The sequence below is a fragment of the Ranitomeya imitator genome, chromosome 3 (genome assembly GCF_032444005.1).
Source record: "Ranitomeya imitator isolate aRanImi1 chromosome 3, aRanImi1.pri, whole genome shotgun sequence".
NCBI classification, from domain to species: Eukaryota; Metazoa; Chordata; class Amphibia; order Anura; family Dendrobatidae; genus Ranitomeya; species Ranitomeya imitator.
In genome coordinates, this window is record NC_091284.1 from 82,661,302 (window position 1) to 82,683,014 (window position 21,713).

The following is a 21,713-nucleotide window of genomic DNA, read 5'->3' on the forward strand; positions in this document are numbered from 1 at the left end:
AGGTGGCAGAAAGGAGATATACCTCATGATGGGCTGTATACAGAGGCACAGAAGAGCGATGCACTGCATGATAGGCTGTATACAGGGGACTGCGAGTAGTGATGTACTGCAGGATACGCGGTTTGTACAGGGGGCTGAGAGGAGAGATATACTGCAGGAGTGGGCTTGAAGGAGCCATGTACTGCAGGAGGTGGTTGTGTATATACATTGATCAGAAAGGAGAGATATACTGCAGGATGGGATGTATACATAGGGGACAAAAAGGAGAGATATTCTGCAGTATGGGGCTGTGTGTGCAGGGATGAGATTAGTTGAGTTGTCTTTGTTGCTTGATGCTGAGAGTTAAGTGATGTGAAACGACAAATGTTGCTCTATTAATGCATATGGCAAAGGATTATCCTCTGCTGTATACATAATTTGAGTAGCATTTTCAGTTTCACATCATTGATGTGTCTGCAGCAGGCAACAAACACAACTCTGCAATGCCATTATAGAAGAGGGCAGGAGACTTGAGCTCTGCTAGAACCAGCCAATGATATAAAACCATGCTGAAGCTATATTGAGGTAGATGCAGAAGATAAAATCAGTCTGGAAGGGTACTTGCCAGGAACAGAGAGTGCACAGAGGCATAAGGTGAAATCTACACTTAGATTAGCTCGATGAGAACTCAGAAATGTGAGGCTAGTCACGTCAGGAGCATACAGGAGAGAGTAGGGTCTGCAGCACTTAGAAGAAGCAAGTCCTGCTTGTATATATAGTTTTAGGAAGCTATGTGAAGTTGGATGCACGGAGGACAGAGATGAGAAAAGCATAAAGGCACAAGAAAGAAACTTCTTAAAGGGAACCTGTCATGTAATTTTTATCATCTAAACTGTCCCCAGTACGTTATTGATGCAATGTGCATTTCTAACACTTTGTGTTTTTTTTCATTAAAAACGGCGCTGAAATCCTGTTAAAAAAATTAACAGAGGAATCTTCTTTGAACTCCCGGGCTTGAGCAGTGTTCACCGTGGAGCCGCGCTTGTGCCGTGATGAGCAGCTCTGGCCACAAACAGTGAAGCTGGGTACTACACATAGTTTCAGTGCGCACGCACGCACAAGGAGCCGCTCATCACGGCACACGCGCGGCTCCCCACCAGACACTGCGCAAGAACAGCTCCACTGTACACACTGTGCAAGGGCAGGATTGTAAAATGGATTCCAGTAACATCGCTGCAACCCCGGGTCATTCATATTATGTGGGCGCTGACAAACATGACTGAATGAATTGAAGCGCACCACTATGGCTAAATGAGCAGGTAAGATCTAACTACATAAAGTGGGTTTTGCACATGATTTCAGCCCTGTTTTTAATAAAAAAAAAAGTGTTATTGTTGCACTTTGCATCTTTAACAACACACTGGGGACAGTTTAGGTGATGAAAATGACATGACGGGTTCGTGTTGGGCGTAGTGTATTAACAATAACTATGCATTTTTTTGTGCTGTGTGAAAAATTTGATTCTGGGAATAAACCTTTTAAGGGTATGTGCACACGATCAGTGGTGAGCGAGTATACTTGTTGCTCGGGGGTCCTCCGAGTATTTATGACTGCTCAGAGATTTAGTTTTCATCGCGGCAGCTGAATGATTTACAGCTACTAGCCAGGCTGAGTACATGTGGGGGTTGCCTGGTTGCTAGGGAATCCCCACATGTAATCAAGCAGGCCAGTAGCTGTAAATCATTCAGCTGCCACGATGAAAACTAACTCTCCGAGCAGTCATAAATACTTGGAGGTCACCTGAGCGTGTGCGGGGAAAACCCGAGCAACGAGTACTCACTCATCACTACACACGATCAGTGAACGCTGCGGATTGGATCCAACCAGCAGCGTCCAGATGTTACAGCACAGTGGATGGGATTTCAAGAAGTCCCATCCACTGTGTCCACAGACGCTGGCGGAGACGGACATGCTTCTTTCCAGATCGCAGCATGTCAATTTTTCTTGCGGAGACGCTAGAGAAATTTCACCCGTACAACGTATTGGACGCAGTAATTCCGCCTGGCTCAGTGATCACATACGGATTCACCTGCGTTCAATAGACGGCAGCGCTTTGGGCCAGTGAACTTGCTCTGCGTCCAAAGTACTGCTACTTCCAGATCATGTGCACCTGGCCTAAAGGATTTTTGGGGGGTTTAAGTGTTGATGATCTATCCTTTTTGTTTTTAAAGGGGTTCTTTGTCCTCTACACTCTTCACATTCAAGACTGGTGGTATGTATTTTAGGCGATGGAATGTGGGACTATACTTGCATTAAATCAGTTAGAGTTGTAAGGATTTATGTTTTACCTCGATTTTTTTTATTTAGGCTGCTATGGTTTTCTGGGAATGGAAAACGGCGCTATTCCTGATTCTCAAATAACGGCCTCATCCGTTCTTGAATGGACAGACCATGCAGGTCAGATCAATATATGGAAACCGGAGAGAGCCAGACTGAAGAAACTGGGGCCGGCCTGGGCCGCGTCATTCAACGATGAACACCAGTGGCTGCAGATCGATCTGAACAAGCTGACAAAAGTCTCAGGTCTGTAAGAGGTTTTATACTTTTTGTTGGAAATGTTTTATTTCTCTGCCCAGAGGAGCCTTCAATACAGCAGTGGTTGACAGGAGCTATCTGGCAGTGGTTGACTCCACTCTCCCCAAAGGAATCCGCGTGAACACACGACAAGCACAAAATATGAGTCTGAAGAGTGAGCTGTAGGCCACATTAATGTTGGGCCGACCTCAATCTAAGGTGGAAGGTCTCGTTTTTAAAGTGGCTGTCCAGTATAAAAATTAATTATAGAAATGGGGTTACAGGTGAAAATGTGGTAAAACAATAATGTTTGGATATGCCACATCCATCATTTGTGACTGCTGCAGCCAATCGCTGGTCTTGGTAGTCACCGTGGCATGTAGGGTTTGTGTCCACACAGGCCAGTGATGATCTCTGCAGAATAGGTAAGTGATACTACATTTTTTTAACGCATTTCCAGCTATTACGCTGACTTTTAAAAATCCCAGACAACACCATTAAGATAAAGGGGTTGTTCACTACTTGGACTCCACTTCTTAAATTGCAGTCCCTCCAGTTAAATAAGCTCATGTGAGCACTGTCACGAGCATTGCAGCCGGTCAGCGGTTGCTGATTGCCTGTAGATTTTACGACTTCATCACAGCGGGTTTGCAGTAATGACATATTGATGAACAGCAGCCAATCACTGCCCACTGATTGGCTGCAGTTCTCACATTACATAATCCCCCAGGAGAGCTAGTGCGGACCCCTCTGGGGCAACATGTGAAGTGAATGAGCTTTTATTGTATTTTCCTTGGGGACACTGGCGTTTAATAAGGCGCTACCCAAGCTGTGGACAACTCCTTTTATATTGCCTATACGTCTGTCTGACGCTCATTATCAGCAGTTTATCAGAGATTGATGCTGGTAGAAGAGAATTAATTATGTCTTTCATTGTGGTAAAGAGAGGTAGAAGGACACAAAGCTTAGAGGCTGATGAAAGCATATTGCACTTTGTGAACCTGCCCTTTAATTTCGGGTTGTATGTGAAATTTTCTAACCTATGAAATGTTTCCCCGGCCAGGAATCATAACCACTGGATCCACCATGTCCGCTTACAATTACTACGTTACGTCCTACAGAATCGAGCACAGCGAGGACGGCCTGAAGTGGACGGTTTATAAAGAGGCGAATGTGGATAGGGACAAGGTAAATGTACCCAAGAGATTCAAAGAAAGCGCTGCTAAACCCTACAATTCCTGTTCATCCATATATCACATAAGTAAATGGCAGCGTTTGTATAATGCTTAATAGAGAACTCATTTTTATATTTTTTGCAAATTTTCGTATCACCTTTTTTGTCCAGAATTGGATAGTAGGAGAATGGGGGGGAGATAATATAATCCAGTTTCCAAGTGTCTCATTCATTCATTCATTCATAATCTACCGTATATACTCGAGTATAAGCCGAGATTTTCAGCCCACTTTTTTTGGGCTCAAAGTCCCCATCTCGGCTTATACTCGAGTCATGCCCGGGGTCGGCAGGGGAGGGGGAGCGGGGGCTGTCTAATTATACTTACCTACTTCTGGCGCGGTCCCTGCAGGTCCCTGGCTTCCCCGACGCCGGCAGCAGCAGCTTCCTCCTGTACTGAGCGGTCATATGGTACAGCTCATTACAGTAATGAATATGCGGCTCCACCTCCCATAGAGGTGGAGCCGCATATTCATTACTGTAATGAGCGGTAACGGTGACCACTTGGTAGAGGATGAAGCTGCAGCGCCGGGGAAGCAGGTAAGTATAACGGGGAGGGGAGAGCAGCGCTGCGCGATACTCACTTGCTCCTCGTTTCGGTGCCGCTCCATCTTCAGCAGTGGCGCTCGGGTCAGAGGGCGCGGTGACGTGGTTAGTGCGCTCCCTCAGCCTGTACGTCAGTGCTGAAGATGGAGCGGTGCCGGAACGATCAGCACGTGAATATTGAAGGTGTCGGGGACCTGAGCGACGGAGAGGTGAGTATGTGATTTTTTATTTTATTTTTTTTTTTTTTTTTTTAATCACAGCAAATGGGGGCAAGTGTCTGTATGGAGCATCTATGGGGCCATAATGTTTGTGCAGCACTATAAGGGGCCATAACGTTTGTGCAGCACTATATGGGGCCATAACGTTTGTGCAGCATTATAAGGGGCCATAACATTTGTGCAGCACTATATGGGGCCATAATGTTTGTGCAGCATTATAAGGGGCCATAACGTTTGTGCAACACTATATGGGACAAGTGTCTGTATGGGGCCATAATCAATGTTTGTGCAGCATTATATTGGGCAAATATGTCTATGGAGCATCTTATGGGGCCATTATTAACCTTTATGCAGGATTATATGGGGCATATTTTAATATGGAGCATCTTATGGGGCCATAATGAACTGTATGGAGCAATTATATGGGGCTCCTAATTCAATATGGATATTCAAAAACACTTAACCTACTGATGTCTCAATTAATTTTACTTTTATTGGTATCTATTCTTACTTTTGACATTTACCGGTAGCTGCTGCATTTCCCACCCTAGGCTTATACTCGAGTCATTAAGTTTTCCCAGTTTTTTGTGGCAAAATTGGGGGGTCGGCTTATACTCAGGTCGGCTTATACTCGCGTATATACGGTACACTTATAAAAACAAAGGAAACACACGGCATGTATTAGACTGCTGTCACAGTATCGGTAAAAAACACCAGCCGGTGATCCACAAATTGCAGTTGTGTCTGGGTCCTTGAGCAGCTCTGTGCGCTCGGCCGTCTTATGTGTATGGGGGCCACCAACTGGGATCTCACCAAAATCTTCTAGTTGAGCCCACTTGTATCTAATAAACTTGGGGGCCTTAGAGGTGGTCCACTACTTTTAAATTGATGACTTATCTATGGATAGGTCAGGAATGTCTGATCAGCCGGGTCTTTCCAGCTTGTGTGTATATTTACTAAAAAAAAATAAAAAAAAATAAAAAAATCAAGGCCATATTCAATATTGTATTTGTAAATTTTTTTGGTATTTTTAGCCAGTTATCAATCTACGCCAAATTCTTTTAATTTGCACATTTTTAAAAGTAATTTAATTTTGTTTGTTTATTTTATTTATTTATTGCTATATTTTATTTATTTATTGCTATATTTTTTTGCCAATGTGTGCAGTTTTTCAACATGTTTGCAGAAAATTAAATTTGAATTTTTTTTAAAAAAGTCACAAAATTTATCTGCAAGAGTACTCTAGTCCCCTTTCTAGAGAAAATTTTTGTATGCCTGAATTTTGGGTGGTATTTAAGCTGAAAATATGACCTTTTATTCTAAAGTGCAAAAAGAGCATTTTTTATTTTGTGCAAAATTCACAAACCAGTTGAGACCTTTTGAAAAATTTGATAATACCGCAAAAAAAAAAAAGAAAACCTTCAATGGTTGATACTTTTTTTTTTTTAATACGTTTAGATTCACACAAGCATATAAAAAAAATATCGTTCAGAGGTTCATCCCGGAAAGTTGGACGATTTTTTTTTTCTCATTTGTCATCCATGTACAATATGTTTATTTTATTTATACATTTTTTTTTTTTTTTTTTACAGCAGCTATTGATCATTTTGAAAGAACATTTACAGTTTCCTGTTACAGAATTGTAATGTATCCGCAAAAGGTGGATGTTATACTGTGGCTCCATATGTTATCCGATTTTTTTTTTTTTTTTTTTTTTTTTCTTCCCTCCCTTTAGCGTACCCTTAGACATTACGAAACTATTATGTGCTTTTTTTTTTCTTTCTTCCCCACAAAATTGTCAGTAAAAAAAAAAAAAATCCTCATCTGCACTGCCCCATTGATCTGAGTGTTGTCTGTTTTTTGTTTGTTTTTTTGCACGGACATCATTCCAACTATAAATAGTCGTGTGAACGAGACCCTAAAAGTAACTTCCTCGTTTTTATAACATTTTCAGATATTTCAAGCAAACGTTGACTACTACCAAGAAGTCCGGAACAACTTAATTCCTCCCATAGTGGCAAGGTTTGTGAAGATCAGGCCGGCGAGCTGGAACCAGAAGATTGCCATGAAAGTAGAGTTGCTTGGGTGCCAGTTTATACCTGGTAGGGGCCCACGTTTGCTGGTGTCTGTGTGTGATCAGTGTGTCTGACACAAGTAGTCTTCCCCACTTTAGTAGAGGATCCGAGATCCGGAGTCCTACTTCAGTAATCCCGGGAATCCGGTTTGTTAGCCGGCAGTAGTGATGTCATGCATTGACTTTCCCCATGCAATGACTGCTGGAGGGAAATATTGTCAGGCCGACAATTGTATGAAGTTCCCTTTTTAATACAGATTGTTTTTTTTCTGTGAAGTCAAAAATTATATAATACATTACAAAATCTGAAATTTGGCCAAAACTTTTCTTTCTAATTAAAGTATGTAAAATATTTCAGCCTCTGTATATTATCACCATTAATTTCTGTATGTAAGAGCATAAAATAGATGTTCATTGTATCCTGTGTACAATAACAGGGCAAGAAAGTGTAACTTTTGATGATTGTTTTTGTTCGTTTGTTTTTTTTTTTTCTTCATCCCAAGCGCCTGTTCCAAAACTAACCGTTCCTCCAGCATTTGTGCCGCGTGCCCATCGCCCGCTCCCAGTGGGTAAGACCACCTCCCCTCCTGAGATTAAGAACACCACTGTGACTCCGGATATCACCAAAGGTACGGCTCTTGCGTGGCACAGACCGTGGTCGTGGGCTGAGGAGGCTTTTCAGCCTCTTGTACGCAGCTCTGGCGGGTTTGGCTTGCAGTGTGACGCACCTGAAAAGCATGGAAGGTTATGGCTAAGTGCTGCTTGCTGGCGTTGCTGTCAGCGGTGCGCTGCCTGCCTCCCGCTCAGGAATGCTGGGGTTGACATCAGAGTGCCGTGAACTCTGCGAGAACACTGACTCATCCCGAGCAGGCAAGGCCGATGTATCATCCTTAACTATGTCATTCCCTGGAGGACTGGGCTTGTACATTTCAGTAGTTTGCAGTCCTCACAGTTCTGTACAGTCTTGGTGTTACAGATCCTTACAGTCCCATAAATCACATGTTTATAAGCCCGTTGTCATCACACTCGCTCACTTATCGTCTGTACACTGAATTTCAATGCAGTAAAATAATTATCATACGTTTTATCAAAGTTTTGTGGATCGTCCTTTTGACCCGACTCCTCCCCATCACTGCTTCCACATTCATTCTGACATAGGAAGGGATCAATCACCGTTCCATGTATAGAGAGGGCCCCCTACGCTGACAACCGGACCTCCGGCACCGCCACCGTGACTGAAACCCGAACGCTATGGGGAAGAATCCAGTTTTTTTTTTTCTCGGCAGCGGGGGGTCTAAGTGCCAGCAATGTGCAGCTTTAGAACGCTAATAGCCTGCAGATTATCCCAATATCTGCACGCTAATAGCATTTTTTTCACATAACTGGTTCCCTTTAAACATCTTTCTAACTGGTCTTCATTTTCGACCATTTTGATTCCAAAGTATGTCTCTTAGCCCTTTACCTAGCCCTTTTTCTAGGCAAGTTCTGGTCAGGAAAGTAGTGCGTCCAGTATGTGCATCATAGTCTGTCCTCAGACCGTGATATAAAATCGTGTAAATGAGGAATTAGGGATAGCAGCAGAGGAAGAGGGTTGTAGCCAGATCTCAACAATTGAGAAAGTATTTACAGGCTTATGGAGGGCTGAGAAAATGGGCTATAGATACAGATATGAAGAGGAATTTACTGCAACAGCTGCAACAGCAGCAACCTATATACGAAGGCTGCACACCCAGTCTATATTACTGGGGGAGACGCTCCCACAAGAGAAAAACTCAAATTTGAGTCAGGTTGTGATATCAGGGGTATGAAAGTAAGGAATGCAGATAGAAGCTTAGTGCAATTTTATTAACCAAAGGTAACCACTAACATATGAAAACATTTTTTTTCCTTGTCAAAGGTGTTCAAAACTTTTAAACTAAGCTAGACCGCTCACTTTAAAGGGAACCCGCGATATCCCCAAACACTATCAATATCCTGATATAGGGCCTTGGTACAAGTTAATAATGTAAAATGTAAAGGCCACAGTTCCCACATAAGTCAAGGTTCACTGCTGACGCCTGCGATATGACAGAAACTGTGATAAAGATGCAAACAAAATCAAAGATTTATAAGGATGTCTGAATTGGCTTGGGTCTTGTTCACACTACGTTCCTGGCTTCTGGCCTTAAGGCATGGACCGGTATGATGGATTCTATTGTGATATTGGAGTCCGTCCTTTTTTTTTTTTTGCCACAGCGGGATCTACCATGGAACTGAACTTGGTGACTACGTTAATCGAGTCTTACCGCGTTATAATGTATAGGTGTTATGGCTACTATTCAATGTGAAGCAAGCAGATTTACTGATTTTTGCCAACCTAGAAGTAGTAGCATCAAATGTTTTACTAATACAAGGATTTTGAGCTTTCACGTCCATGTTCTCCTATGTTATCTGGATGCGTCCTAGTCTGCTGTGGTTTTGCTGACTGTGGTGTGGGATTGTTGTGACCGGGAAGAGGTTACTCCTTCCAACACCTACACAAGAATGTGCTCTGTGACTGGCGTGTAAGCTCCTCTTGTTTTTAATGGATTACAGATGTACCCTTGGCAGCAATCCTGGTCCCCGCGTTGGTCATGGTCTGCACCAGCATCGTGGTGCTGCTGGTTTGCGCCTGGCACTGGAGACACAGGTTGGTCACACTTTTGCTCTTTTGCTGTAAACTCCGGTAATGGACAGAGAGGATTGCAGGACTGCAGTAATAAACATTTCCTCTTCATGGATGTGTTTGGATGATGCAATGGCTCTATGGTAAACCCTCTGTAATCTGGGATTACATAAACCACTATTTGTTTTGCTTACAAGGTTGCAAGGTAATCTGGAATTTTACAAGAACGCAAGAAAAAGAATGAGCAAAGTAATTAAATGAAGTTTAATTTAAGGTTGATTTCATAGGGTTTAAATGAAGCGTAACACAAAAAAAAAAAAATTATATATATATATATATATATATATATATTTTTTTTTTTTTCCAGCATGAAAAGTTCTAAAACTTTGCAAATCACTTTTATTAGGTAATTTGTTTTCACTCCTGTAAATGTAGAGTAGCGTCCAGCCCCCCTGCTGTTTACCTGCCTGCATTGATACGAGAACATACTCATTTGGAGTACAGATGATGGCAGTGACTGGGTCAGCTCCGCATTTGTCTCACTTCGTATACGTATGTATGTTCACATGTCGCATATTTTGGACCCAGCAAAGTGAATGATATTTCTGAAATCTGCAACATGTCAATGTTCTTGAAGCATTTTTCACCCATTGATGAAATGGGGAAAAAACACATTAAAAAAACAAATCAATTTCACATTAGCTTTTCTGTGCGCAGCATAGGCCTGCGTACTTCTTTCCTTAAGATCCACCTGGATCCGCATGCGTCTTGCGTACCTATATTTAACATTGTGTACGTAGGGACATGCGTTGTATGCGGATGCGTCACCGTGTGTCGTTTTGGCGTGCCAGCCAAGCGCAACATGTTCCTGCGTACACAACGTTAAATATACCATAGGTACAAAAGACGAATGCGGATCATAAGGAAAGAAGAACGCAGGCCTACGCTGCGCACAGAAACCGGCCTAACATGCTAATTTATGCATTGTTTTTCCTGTCAAGTTTTTGATGCAAAAATGTCTTAAAGGGGTTTTCACACAAACAAGGTACAATTTTAATTATTAGATCTTGGAATAATAATAAGTTCCACAATTGGACGTGGTAAAAAAATGTCCTTGTGCTGAGATAATCTTATAAATGTGCCCGTACTGTGTAATGGCCGTGTCTGATCATACCACAGCTCCTGGGCAGGGAAGGAAGGAAAAAAGTATACAGACAAAACAGCACAGGGTCACAACTGATACTTTTGGCAAGGTAAAACATTTTTCTGCCTGTTTTTAAGAAATGTTTTACCTCACAGAAACAATCGGTTGCAAATACCTTGTTGTCTTGTCTGTATTCTTTTGCTTCCTCCCCTACACAGGAGCTGTGATATGATCAGACAATGTCCCTGTAAGGGTACCGTAACATAGTAACATAGTTAGTAAGGCCGAAAAAAGACATTTGTCCATCCAGTTCAGCCTATATTCCATCATAATAAATACCCAGATCTACGTCCTTCTACAGAACCTAATAATTGTATGATACAATATTGTTCTGCTCCAGGAAGACATCCAGGCCTCTCTTGAACCCCTCGACTGAGTTCGCCATCACCACCTCCTCAGGCAAGCAATTCCAGATTCTCACTGCCCTAACAGTAAAGAATCCTCTTCTATGTTGGTGGAAAAACCTTCTCTCCTCCAGACGCAAAGAATGCCCCCTTGTGCCCGTCACCTTCCTTGGTATAAACAGATCCTCAGCGAGATATTTGTATTGTCCCCTTATATACTTATACATGGTTATTAGATCGCCCCTCAGTCGTCTTTTTTCTAGACTAAATAATCCTAATTTCGCTAATCTATCTGGGTATTGTAGTTCTCCCATCCCCTTTATTAATTTTGTTGCCCTCCTTTGTACTCTCTCTAGTTCCATTATATCCTTCCTGAGCACCGGTGCCCAAAACTGGACACAGTACTCCATGTGCGGTCTAACTAGGGATTTGTACAGAGGCAGTATAATGCTCTCATCATGTGTATCCAGACCTCTTTTAATGCACCCCATGATCCTGTTTGCCTTGGCAGCTGCTGCCTGGCACTGGCTGCTCCAGGTAAGTTTATCATTAACTAGGATCCCCAAGTCCTTCTCCCTGTCAGATTTACCCAGTGGTTTCCCGTTCAGTGTGTAATGGTGATATTGATTCCCTCTTCCCATGTGTATAACCTTACATTTATCATTGTTAAACCTCATCTGCCACCTTTCAGCCCAAGTTTCCAACTTATCCAGATCCGTCTGTAGCAGAATACTATCTTCTCTTGTATTAACTGCTTTACATAGTTTTGTATCATCTGCAAATATCGATATTTTACTGTGTAAACCTTCTACCAGATCATTAATGAATATGTTGAAGAGAACAGGTCCCAATACTGACCCCTGCGGTACCCCACTGGTCACAGTGACCCAGTTAGAGACTATACCATTTATAACCACCCTCTGCTTTCTATCACTAAGCCAGTTACTAACCCATTTACACACATTTTCCCCCAGACCAAGCATTCTCATTTTGTGTACCAACCTCTTGTGCGGCACGGTATCAAACGCTTTGGAAAAATCGAGATATACCACGTCCAATGACTCACCGTGGTCCAGTCTATAGCTTACCTCTTCATAAAAACTGATTAGATTGGTTTGACAGGAGCAAATCGTCACACTATACGATTTACCAATGATCACGACCAGCGATACGACCTGGCCGTGATCGTTGGTAAGTCGCTGTGTGGTCGCTGGAGAGCTGTCACACAGACAGCTCTCCAGCGACCAACGATGCCGAAATCCCCAGGTAACCAGGGTAAACATCGGGTTACTAAGCGCAGGACCGCGCTTAGTAACCCGATGTTTACCCTGGTTACCAGCGTAAAAAAAACCAAACACTACATACTTACATTCCGGTGTCTGTCCCTTGCCGTCTGCTTCCCGCACTCACTGACTGCCGGCCGTAAAGTGAAAGCACCAGCACAGCGGTGAGTCACCGCTGTGCTCTGCTTTCACTTTACGGCCGGCAGTCAGTGAGTGCGGGAAGCAGATGGCAAGGGACCTGACGGACACCGGAATGTAAGTATGTAGTGTTTTTTTTTTTTTTGTTTTTTTTTTACGCTGGTAACCAGGGTAAACATCGGGTTACTAAGCGCGGCCCTGCGCTTAGTAACCCGATGTTTACCCTGGTTACAAGCGAACGCATCGCTGGATCGGTGTCACACACACCGATCCAGCGATGACAGCGGGAGATCCAGCGACGAAAGAATGTTCCAAACGATCTGCTACAACGTACGATTCTCAGCAGGGTCCCTGATCGCTGCTGCGTGTCAGACACAGCGATATCGTAACGATATCGCTGGAACGTCACGGATCGTACCGTCGTAGCGACAAAAGTGCCACTGTGAGACGGTACCCTAAGGTCAGACACAGCCATTACACAGTACACAGCAGTACACCCTAATAAACTGATTTGCAAAGTTTTACAACTTTATGGGTTATGAAAAAATTACCATTTAGTTACTCTATAACTATGTTGGACTTTCTGCCTTCTACAGCCTTTACGTTTCATGGTGCATAGATTCACAAATGACACAAAGACAGCGGAGTCAGTAATTCTTTTCTTTCATCTCCTCAACCATCTTATAAGCTCATTTATACCTAAATCGGTGTAGAACGTTATTCAGGGGAAGAGATGAAAATCAGGGGAAGAGAGGGAAAAGAGCAGGCAGCCCCTTCTGTCAGAGGAGCTCACTGAGTCATTTTATGTTTACTACGTACTATGATACATTGAGGCTGTAGAAACCAAATAGTTCAACATTGATAATGAAGCGCTATTGAAATAATGGATTTATGTGAAAGGGAAATGCATCCTAAAGTGTCCATAGCATTTAATTGTAATATACTATTATACTACTGCAACGAGGTTTCATGAAAAAAATACAACTTTCCAATATCTTATGTACTTTGAATGGGGGGTAACCAAGAATTCCACTTTTGCATTCAGGAAAAGTAAGTGGAGGAACAAAAAAAAAAAAGATTTGCTTTGTACTATTTCTCAAGTTTTCATAATACAAACTGCATGCGTTTACAATTACCGTAGATCTTTTACACCTAATGAGGCTGGTGTACTTAACTAAATAATCATAACAATGCTTTGTATATCTGATGATCTACTGGCTAACACGGTACCAAGATATACACTGTGTGCAGAATTATTAGGCAAGTTTTATTATAGAGGATTATTTTTATTATTGATCAACAACTATGTTCTCAATCAACCCAAAGCTTAATATTTTTGGAAGTTGGAGTGTTTTTTTTTTTGTTTGTTTTTTTAAAGATTTGGCTATCTTAGGAGGATATCTGTTTGTGCTGGTAACTATTACTGTGCAGAATTATTAGGCAACTTAATAAAAAACAAATATATTCTCTTCTCACTTGTTTATTTTCACCTGGTAAACCAATATAACTACATAAAATTTAGAAATAAACATTTCTGACATGCAAAAACAAAACCCCCAAAGAATAGTGACCAATATAGCCACCTTTCTTTATGACGCTCACCAGCCTTCCATCCATAGATTCTTTCAGTTTCTTGATCGGTTTACGACCAACATTGCGTGCAGCAACCACCACAGCCTTCCAGACACTGTTTCGAGAGGTGGACTGTTCGCCCTCCCTGTAGATCTCACATTTTATGAGGCACCACAGGTTCTCTATGGAGTTCAGATCAGGTGAACAAGGGGCCATGTCATTATTTTTTTCTTTGAGACCTTTACTGGCCAGCCACGCTGTGGAGTAGTTGGAGGCATGTGATAGAGCATTGTCCTGCATGAAAATCATGTTTTTCTTGAATGATACCGACTTCTTCCTGTACCATTGCTTGAAGAAGTTGTTTTCCAGAAACTGGCAGTAGGTCTGGGAGTTGAGCTTCACTCCACCCTCAACCCGAAAAGGTCCCACAAGTTCATCTTTGATGATCCCAGCCCATACCAGTACCGACCTCCACCTTGCTGGCGTCTGAGTCGGAGTGGAGCTCTCTGCCCTTTACTGATCCAACCTCTGGCCCATCCATCTGGCCCATCAAGAGGCACTCTCATTTCATCAGTCCATAAAACCTTTGAGAAGTCAGTCTTAAGATAAAACGTCAAGACTGGGCCAAGAAATATCTTATGTTTCTTGTTCAAAGGTGGTCGTTTTTCAGCCTTCCTTACCTTGGCCATGTCCCTGAGTATCGCACACCTTGTGCTTTTTGTTGCTCCAGTAATGTTGCAGCTCTGAAATATGGCAAAACTGGTGGCAAATGGCATTTTGGCAGCTTCACGCTTGATTTTCCTCAATTCATGGGCAGTTATTTTGCGCCTTTTTTGCCCAACACGCTTCTTGCAACCCTGTTGGCTATTTGCCATGAAACGCTTGATTGTTCGGTGATCACACTTCAAAAGTTTGGCAATTTCAAGACTGCTGCATCCCTCTACAAGACATCTCACAATTTTGGACTTTTCAGAGCCCGTCAAATCTCTCTTCTGACCCATTTTGCCAAAGGAAAGGAAGTTGCCTAATAATTAAGCACACCTTAAATAGGGTTTTGATGTCATTAGACAACACCCCTCCTCATTACAGAGATGCACATCACCTGATTTACTTAATTGGTAGTTGGCTCTCAAGCCTAAACAGCTTGGAGTAGGACAACATGTATAAAAAGCATCATGTGATCAAAATACAACTTGCCTAATAATTCTGCACACAGTGTATTTCTTTGATAAGCAGTTAGCATGAGCTAGTGTTAGAAAATGCAGAACAACTTTGAAAAACTAGGCCAGAATGGCTGTATAATCTTTTTTTTTTTTTCAAAGTAAGCAGACCAGCCTCATCAGGTCTGATATATCTATTTAATAATGTACACACTTTGTATTTTCATTGAAGATGGTAACCTGGCTCTACTACATATGGAGACAAATAAATGTGGTTACCTACATAATTAGATGAGACCATTGTGTGCAAGCAGTGAGTGCACTACTGACATCTGCTGGATAAAACAAGCTATTACAGAGCAAACCCAATGAGCATTAGAATGTTTACTGTTCAAAGCGAAAAATCACCTTTTTTTTTTTTTTTAATTTATGAAATTAAACAAGGTATTATTTAATGTAGCAAAGAAGCAAGAGATAAAGAATTTATTTTCAGAAACATTTGCGTTATTACACTGTATAATTATCTTGCCATGTTTTCTTTTTCACATCAGAAAGAAGAAAACTGAAGGAACGTATGACTTGCCTTACTGGGACCGTGCAGGTACAAACAAATGTGTACATCACGTCACAGTGTTTTACCTAATAGTCTCAGCTGCTGATAAATATTACATTTCCTTACATGATTCAATATTTTTTTTTTTTTTTTACAAATAATTTTTGTACATATAGTATGTACATATAGTATGTCCATATATAAAAATATCTATATCTAGTCTACAATATTCATATACATTTTAACCCCTTCTCAACATTTTACGTGCATATACATATGTCAGGTCCCCTTCTTTGAAGCAGGCTCAGAAACTGAGCCTACATGTTTCTGACAGATGATGGCCGAGGTATTCAGCCATCATCTGCCTCTATCAGCCGCGGGTGCAGCCAAGTGCCGCCTACTGCTGTTAAATGTCAATCTGATGGTAGCATTTATGGAACGCTCACTAGGGGGTGCCATTCTTGGTGCCCATAATCCCCACCCCCACTAATGGTCACTATGATGGCTGGAGGTGTATTGAAGACCCCATTTTGTTGTGACGGTGCTCCTACGTAGTCCAGCTTGCAGTTGGGCTTCATCGCAGACGGTGATTTATTACTATGGTATTGCTGTTTATAGTGTAAGTGATCCGATGTTTCAAGTCCCATAAGGGGGCTACAAAATGCTGTTAAAGAAAAAAATTTGAATGACCATGTTTTTTTGCCATTTAGAAATGAAAAGTAAAAACCCATTTTTTGGTACCGCTGCCTCTGTGAAAACCCAGTCTTTCAAAAATAAAATTAATTAACCTGATCTGTTAATAGCGAAACAAGAATAGTTTTGGTTTTTTTTTTTGGTTTTTTTTTTTGTGTTCTGTATGTCTCAACTCCGCAAATGCAATAAGAAATGATTAAAACGTCATATCTACGTAAAAATGGTAGCCATAATAAAGTCGGCTGAGGATGCAAAAAACAAACCCTCTAACAGTTCCATTAACTGAAAAATGAAAACGTGACGGGTCTCGGTACAAATTTTCAAACTTTTTTTTTTTTTCTCTCCATTTAGATGAAAAATAAAAAAATTTATATACCATATAAAATATATATATATATTTTTTACATCTAAATGGAGAAAGGAAGAAAAAAAAAATCTTGAAAAAACAAAAACCTAAATAACAATTGCAGAATGGTGATTTTTTTTTCTTCACCATATAAAAAAAACAGGTTCTCATACATCTGTTGATGGAAAAATAAAAAAGTTATGGCCCTTGGAAGGAAGGTAGAAAAAAAATCTAATCTCTTAAAATCGTGCAGTTTATTTATTTTGATGTTTTTTTATTGATTTAGGTTCATGGTTTTCATTTTCTGCAGGTTGGTGGAAAGGGATGAAGCAATTCCTACCTGCCAAATCGGCCGAACACGAGGAGACACCGGTGAGGTACAGCAGCTGTGAGGTCAGCCGCCTGAGACCAAGGGAGATGACCACCATGTCAGCAGGTAGCGCCCTCCGCAGGGTGGTAGAGCCCCTCGTCTCTCTGCTCACCAGACATAACAGTATTATATGGCATTCGAAAACGCGAATAAAGGAAAATTGGAGCAAAAGTGGCAATTAGATTTCCAGGCTTCCGGCCATCTTGTGGGATTACACTCCTAAATAGCCTTGTGCGGCTTCCAGTTGCCTGTATTGTGGCATCGAGCCTTGCAATTACCAGATTACTGCAACACGGCCTCAGCCTCTCTAACGGGCACCCTTGCCAATAGCTGGTCACATTTTATTTTTTGTTTCTTTGCACAGTAATTATTATCTCACCCAAGTTCTTAAGCGGAGAATTCTTAAGAAAAGACCATTACATGTCCTCAATGTTTTTACATAGGAAGGAGATAAGTTGCATTCAAATCATGACAAATAGTATTTCCATTATTTTCTTGTTGGGGCCTGACGTTCAAGCCACATGTTTGTGATTTCATCAGGGGTTCTGCTTGAACCCCCAAAATACAGGTTTAAGACCTACCCCATGGGAACTATTTACTATAATAAAGCATACTGAGTCACTTTATGCTTATTATAGCCTCAATTCTGGTGGTTTCCATAAGCGGACACAAAAGCTTTAAAAAAACCTTACTGTAAGTGATTAGTTAAAGGGCTATTCCAATCTCTATTATCCTATCACAATATGTAGTATGTGTAATGATATTGGCAAATATCTTCACGTAGAAATGTAGCATAGTTCTTCTGATTCACTATGTCACTTACCCCATATGCAGGGCACATTGACAATAATAATAATAATTTTTTTTTATTTATATAGCGCCAACATATTCTGCAGCACTTTACATTATAGAGGGGACTTGTACAGACAATAGACGTTACTACTTAACAATAAACACAGATCAAAACCGATACCAAGAGGAGTGAGGGCCCTGCTCGCAAGCTTACAATCTATGAGGAAAAGGGGAGACATGAGAGGTGGATGGTAACAATTGCTTTCATTGTTCGGACCAGCCATAGTGTAAGGCTCAGGTGTTCATGTAAAGCTGCATGAACCAGTTATCAGCTTAAATATGTAACAGTACAGACACAGAGGGCTATTAAATGCATAAAGTGCATGAGAACATGATGCGAGGAACCTGATTATGGTTTAGTTTTTTTTGTTTTTTTTGTGAATGGGCCACACAGGGATAGTTAGGTTGATATGGTAGGCCAGTCTGAACAAATGCGTTTTTAGGACACGCTTAAAACTGTGGGGATTAATCGTATTAACCTAGGTAGTGCATTCCAAAGAATCGGCGCAGCACGTGTAAAGTCTTGGAGACGGGAGTGGGAGGTTCTGATTATTGAGGATGCTAACCTGAGGTCATCAGCGGAGCGGAGGGCACGGGTAGGGTGGTAGACTGATACCAGAGAGGAGATGTAGGGTGGTGCTGAGCCATGGAGTGATTTGTGGATGAGGGTAGTAGTTTTGTACTGGATTCTGGAGTGGATGGGTAGCCAGTGTAATGACTGGCACAGGGTAGAGGCATCGGTGTAACGGTTGGTGAGGAATATGATCCTGGCTGCAGCATTCAGGATAGATTGGAGCGGGGAGAGTTTGGTAAGAGGGAGGCCGATTAGTAGAGAGTTACAATAGTCCAGACGAGAATGAATAAGTGAAACAGTAAGAGTTTTTGCAGAGTCGAAAGTAAGAAAAGGGCGAATTCTAGAAATGTTTTTGAGATGCAGATAAGAAGAGCGAGCCAGTGATCGGATGTGGGGGGTGAATGAAAGGTCAGAATCAAGGATGACCCCAAGGCAGCGGGCATGTTGCTTTGGAGTAATGGTGGAACCGCACACGGAGATGGCAATGTCAGGCAAAGGTAGATTAGTAGAGGGAGAGAAGACGAGGAGTTCAGTTTTTGACAGGTTTAGTTTCAGATAGAGGGAGGACATGATGTTAGAGACAGCGGTAAGACAATCACTGGTGTTTTCTAAAAAGGTCGGTGTCATATCAGGAGAAGAAGTGTATAATTGGGTGTCGTCAGCATAGAGATGGTACTGGAAACCAAATCTACTGATTGTTTGTCCAATAGGGGCAGTATACGAAGAGGAGGGGGGCTAGGACTGATCCTTGAGGAACCCCTACAGTAAGGGGAAGGTGAGAGGAGGAGGAACCAGCAAAAGATACAGTGAAGGATCGGTCAGAGAGATAGGAGGAGAACCAGGAGAGAACGGTGTCCTTGAGGCCGATGGAGCGGAGCATAGTGAGGAGGAGCTGATGATCCACAGTATCGAATGCTGCAGAGAGATCCAAGAGAATTAGCATGGAGTAGTGACCATTAGATTTAGCTGTTAGTAGGTCATTAGAGACTTTAGTGAGGGCAGTTTCAGTAGAGTGTAAAGAGCGGAAGCCAGATTGAAGAGGGTCGAGAAGAGTTATCTGAGAGATGGCGGGTAAGACGGGAGTGGACCAGGCGTTCGAGGAGTTTAGAGATGAAGGGAAGATTAGAGACAGGTCTATAATTAGCGGCACAGTTTTGATCGAGGGATGGTTTTTTAAGTAATGGATGTATGATGGCATGCTTAAATGAGGAGGGAAAAATACCGGAAGTGAGGGAAAGGTTGAATATTTTTGTGAGGTGAGAGGTGACAGCCGGGGAAAGGGACTGGAGGAGATGTGACGGAATGGGGTCACTGGTGCAAGTGGTCGGGCGAGAAGATGCAAGGAGCCTGCTTACTTCTTCTTCTGTAACTGCTTCAAAGTCAGAGAGTGAGCTAGATGGTGTGGGGGAGGGAGGACAGTGCATGGTATGAAGAGATTGGGAGATGATTTCCGGTCGAATGTGGTCAATTTTTTCTTTGAAGTAATTGGCCAGATCGTCAGCACGGAGATCCGTGGTTGGGGCCTGCTCTCTTGGGTTGAGTAGGGACTGGAACGTGTCAAAGAGACGTTTAGGGTTATTGGACAGGGAGGTGATGAGGGTGTTGAAGTAGGTTTGTTTGGAGAGGTGAAGGGCAGAATTGTATGTCTTTAGCATGAACTTATAATGGATGAAATCTTTGGGTAGATTAGATTTTCTCCACAGACGTTCTGCGCACCTGGAGCACCGCTGCAGGAAACGTGTTTGCAGCGTGTGCCACGGTTGTTGCCGTCTGTGCCGAGTTGATTTATGTATAGGAGGAGCAGCTTCATCCAAAGCACTTTGCAGGGTTTCATTGTAATGCTTCAGAGCAGAATCAGGACATGAGATGGAGAAGATTGGGGCCAATGAGGACTGCAAGTTCTTCATAAGTTTCTGGGTGTTATAGAAACATACAGGCCATTAAGTGTGGAAAGTGGGGGTGACCTGAGCGGGATGGCAGTTCTTGATAGAGAATGAAAGAATATTGTGGCGGGAGAGGGGAGTTTGTGAAATCATCCACTGAGCAAAGACGGGAGAAGACCAAGTCAAGGGAGTTTCCATCTTCATGCGTTGGAGAAGTTAGTATGCTGCGAGAGGCCGAAAGAGGAGGATAGCGATAAAAGGTGAGAAGCAGATGGGGAGAGGCAATGGGGATGTTGAAATCACCCATGATAAGGGTGGGGGTGTCACAAGAGAGAAAGTGTGGAAGCCAGGTGGCAAAGTGATCCAGGAACTGATGAGAGGGGCCGGGAGGACGATACACCACCTCCACTCGCATGGAGAAGGGGACGTAGAGTCTGACCACATGGACCTCAAAGGAAGGGAAGACAAGTGAGGGTACTTGGGGGATAACTTGGAAAGTACATTTGGGTGAAAGGAGCAGACCAACGCCTCCACCTGCTCTGTTGTCTGATCTTGGGGTATGAGAAAAGTGTAGTCCACCATATGAAAGAGCAGCAGCAGCGGTGGTGTCTGACTGCTAGATCCAGGTTTCAGTAAGAGCCAGGAGATTAAGAGAATTAGAAAGGAAGAAGTCGAATGAAGGAGAGTTTATTACACACAGAGCGAGAATTCCAAAGGGCACAATTCAAAGAGACAGAAGGCATGCAGGGAATATTAATAAGGTTAGAGGGGTTTCTGGGTGTAGCAATTGGGAGGTTTGACTGGCTATAACATGGGGGGCCGGAGTTTGGAGATATGTCTCCAGCGACCAGGAGAAGGAGGATCGAAAGAGTGAGCAGATGGTTAAGTGATTTGTGAGAGCGTCTCTTGTGTTGGATGGTGGGACTGAATGGATCTGTGCTGTTAAGCAATGTGAATAGAGCATGAGTGCTATACATAGGAGAGGCAAAGACAGAGGGGCCGATATGGATGGAGTATAGAGAGTTAATGCAAGGGCGGTGAATGTGAGTGAATGCAGCAGCCAGGATATAGATTATACAAATAAATATGGTGAGTATTTGTGCTGTTTCAAGTGAATATGGATTAGATTTAGATTGTCTTACCTGTCTCCTGCCCTGTCTAACTGCCATGTTATAACTGCCGAGACAGATTGGAGAGGGGAGAGTTTGGTAAGAGGGAGACCGATTAGTAGAGAATCACAATAGTCAAGATGAGAATGAATAAGAGAAACAGTAAGAGTTTCCAGAGTCGAAAGGAAGAAACTGTTGAATTCTAGAAATGTTATAGAGGTGCAGATAACAAGAGCGAGCCGATGATCAGACGTGGGGGGTGAATGAAAGCTCGGAATCAAGTATGACCCCAAGACAGCGGGCATGTTGCTGGGGAGTAATGGTGGAACCACACACTGAGATGGCAATGTCAGGCAAAGGAAGGTT

General features: G+C 42.4%; 1 protein-coding gene across 1 annotated transcript in view; it reads left to right on the forward strand.

The window, feature by feature from the left end:
• DCBLD2 (discoidin, CUB and LCCL domain containing 2) overlaps positions 1–21,713 on the forward strand; it is a 95,853-nt gene that overhangs the window by 65,391 nt on the left and 8,749 nt on the right. The window contains exons 7-14 of the mRNA XM_069761014.1: positions 2,211–2,251; positions 2,347–2,562; positions 3,617–3,741; positions 6,503–6,650; positions 7,126–7,251; positions 9,197–9,290; positions 15,519–15,568; positions 16,870–16,995. Of these exons, the coding sequence (XP_069617115.1) occupies positions 2,211–2,251; positions 2,347–2,562; positions 3,617–3,741; positions 6,503–6,650; positions 7,126–7,251; positions 9,197–9,290; positions 15,519–15,568; positions 16,870–16,995 (926 nt within the window). The remainder of the gene's footprint in view (positions 1–2,210; positions 2,252–2,346; positions 2,563–3,616; positions 3,742–6,502; positions 6,651–7,125; positions 7,252–9,196; positions 9,291–15,518; positions 15,569–16,869; positions 16,996–21,713) is intronic.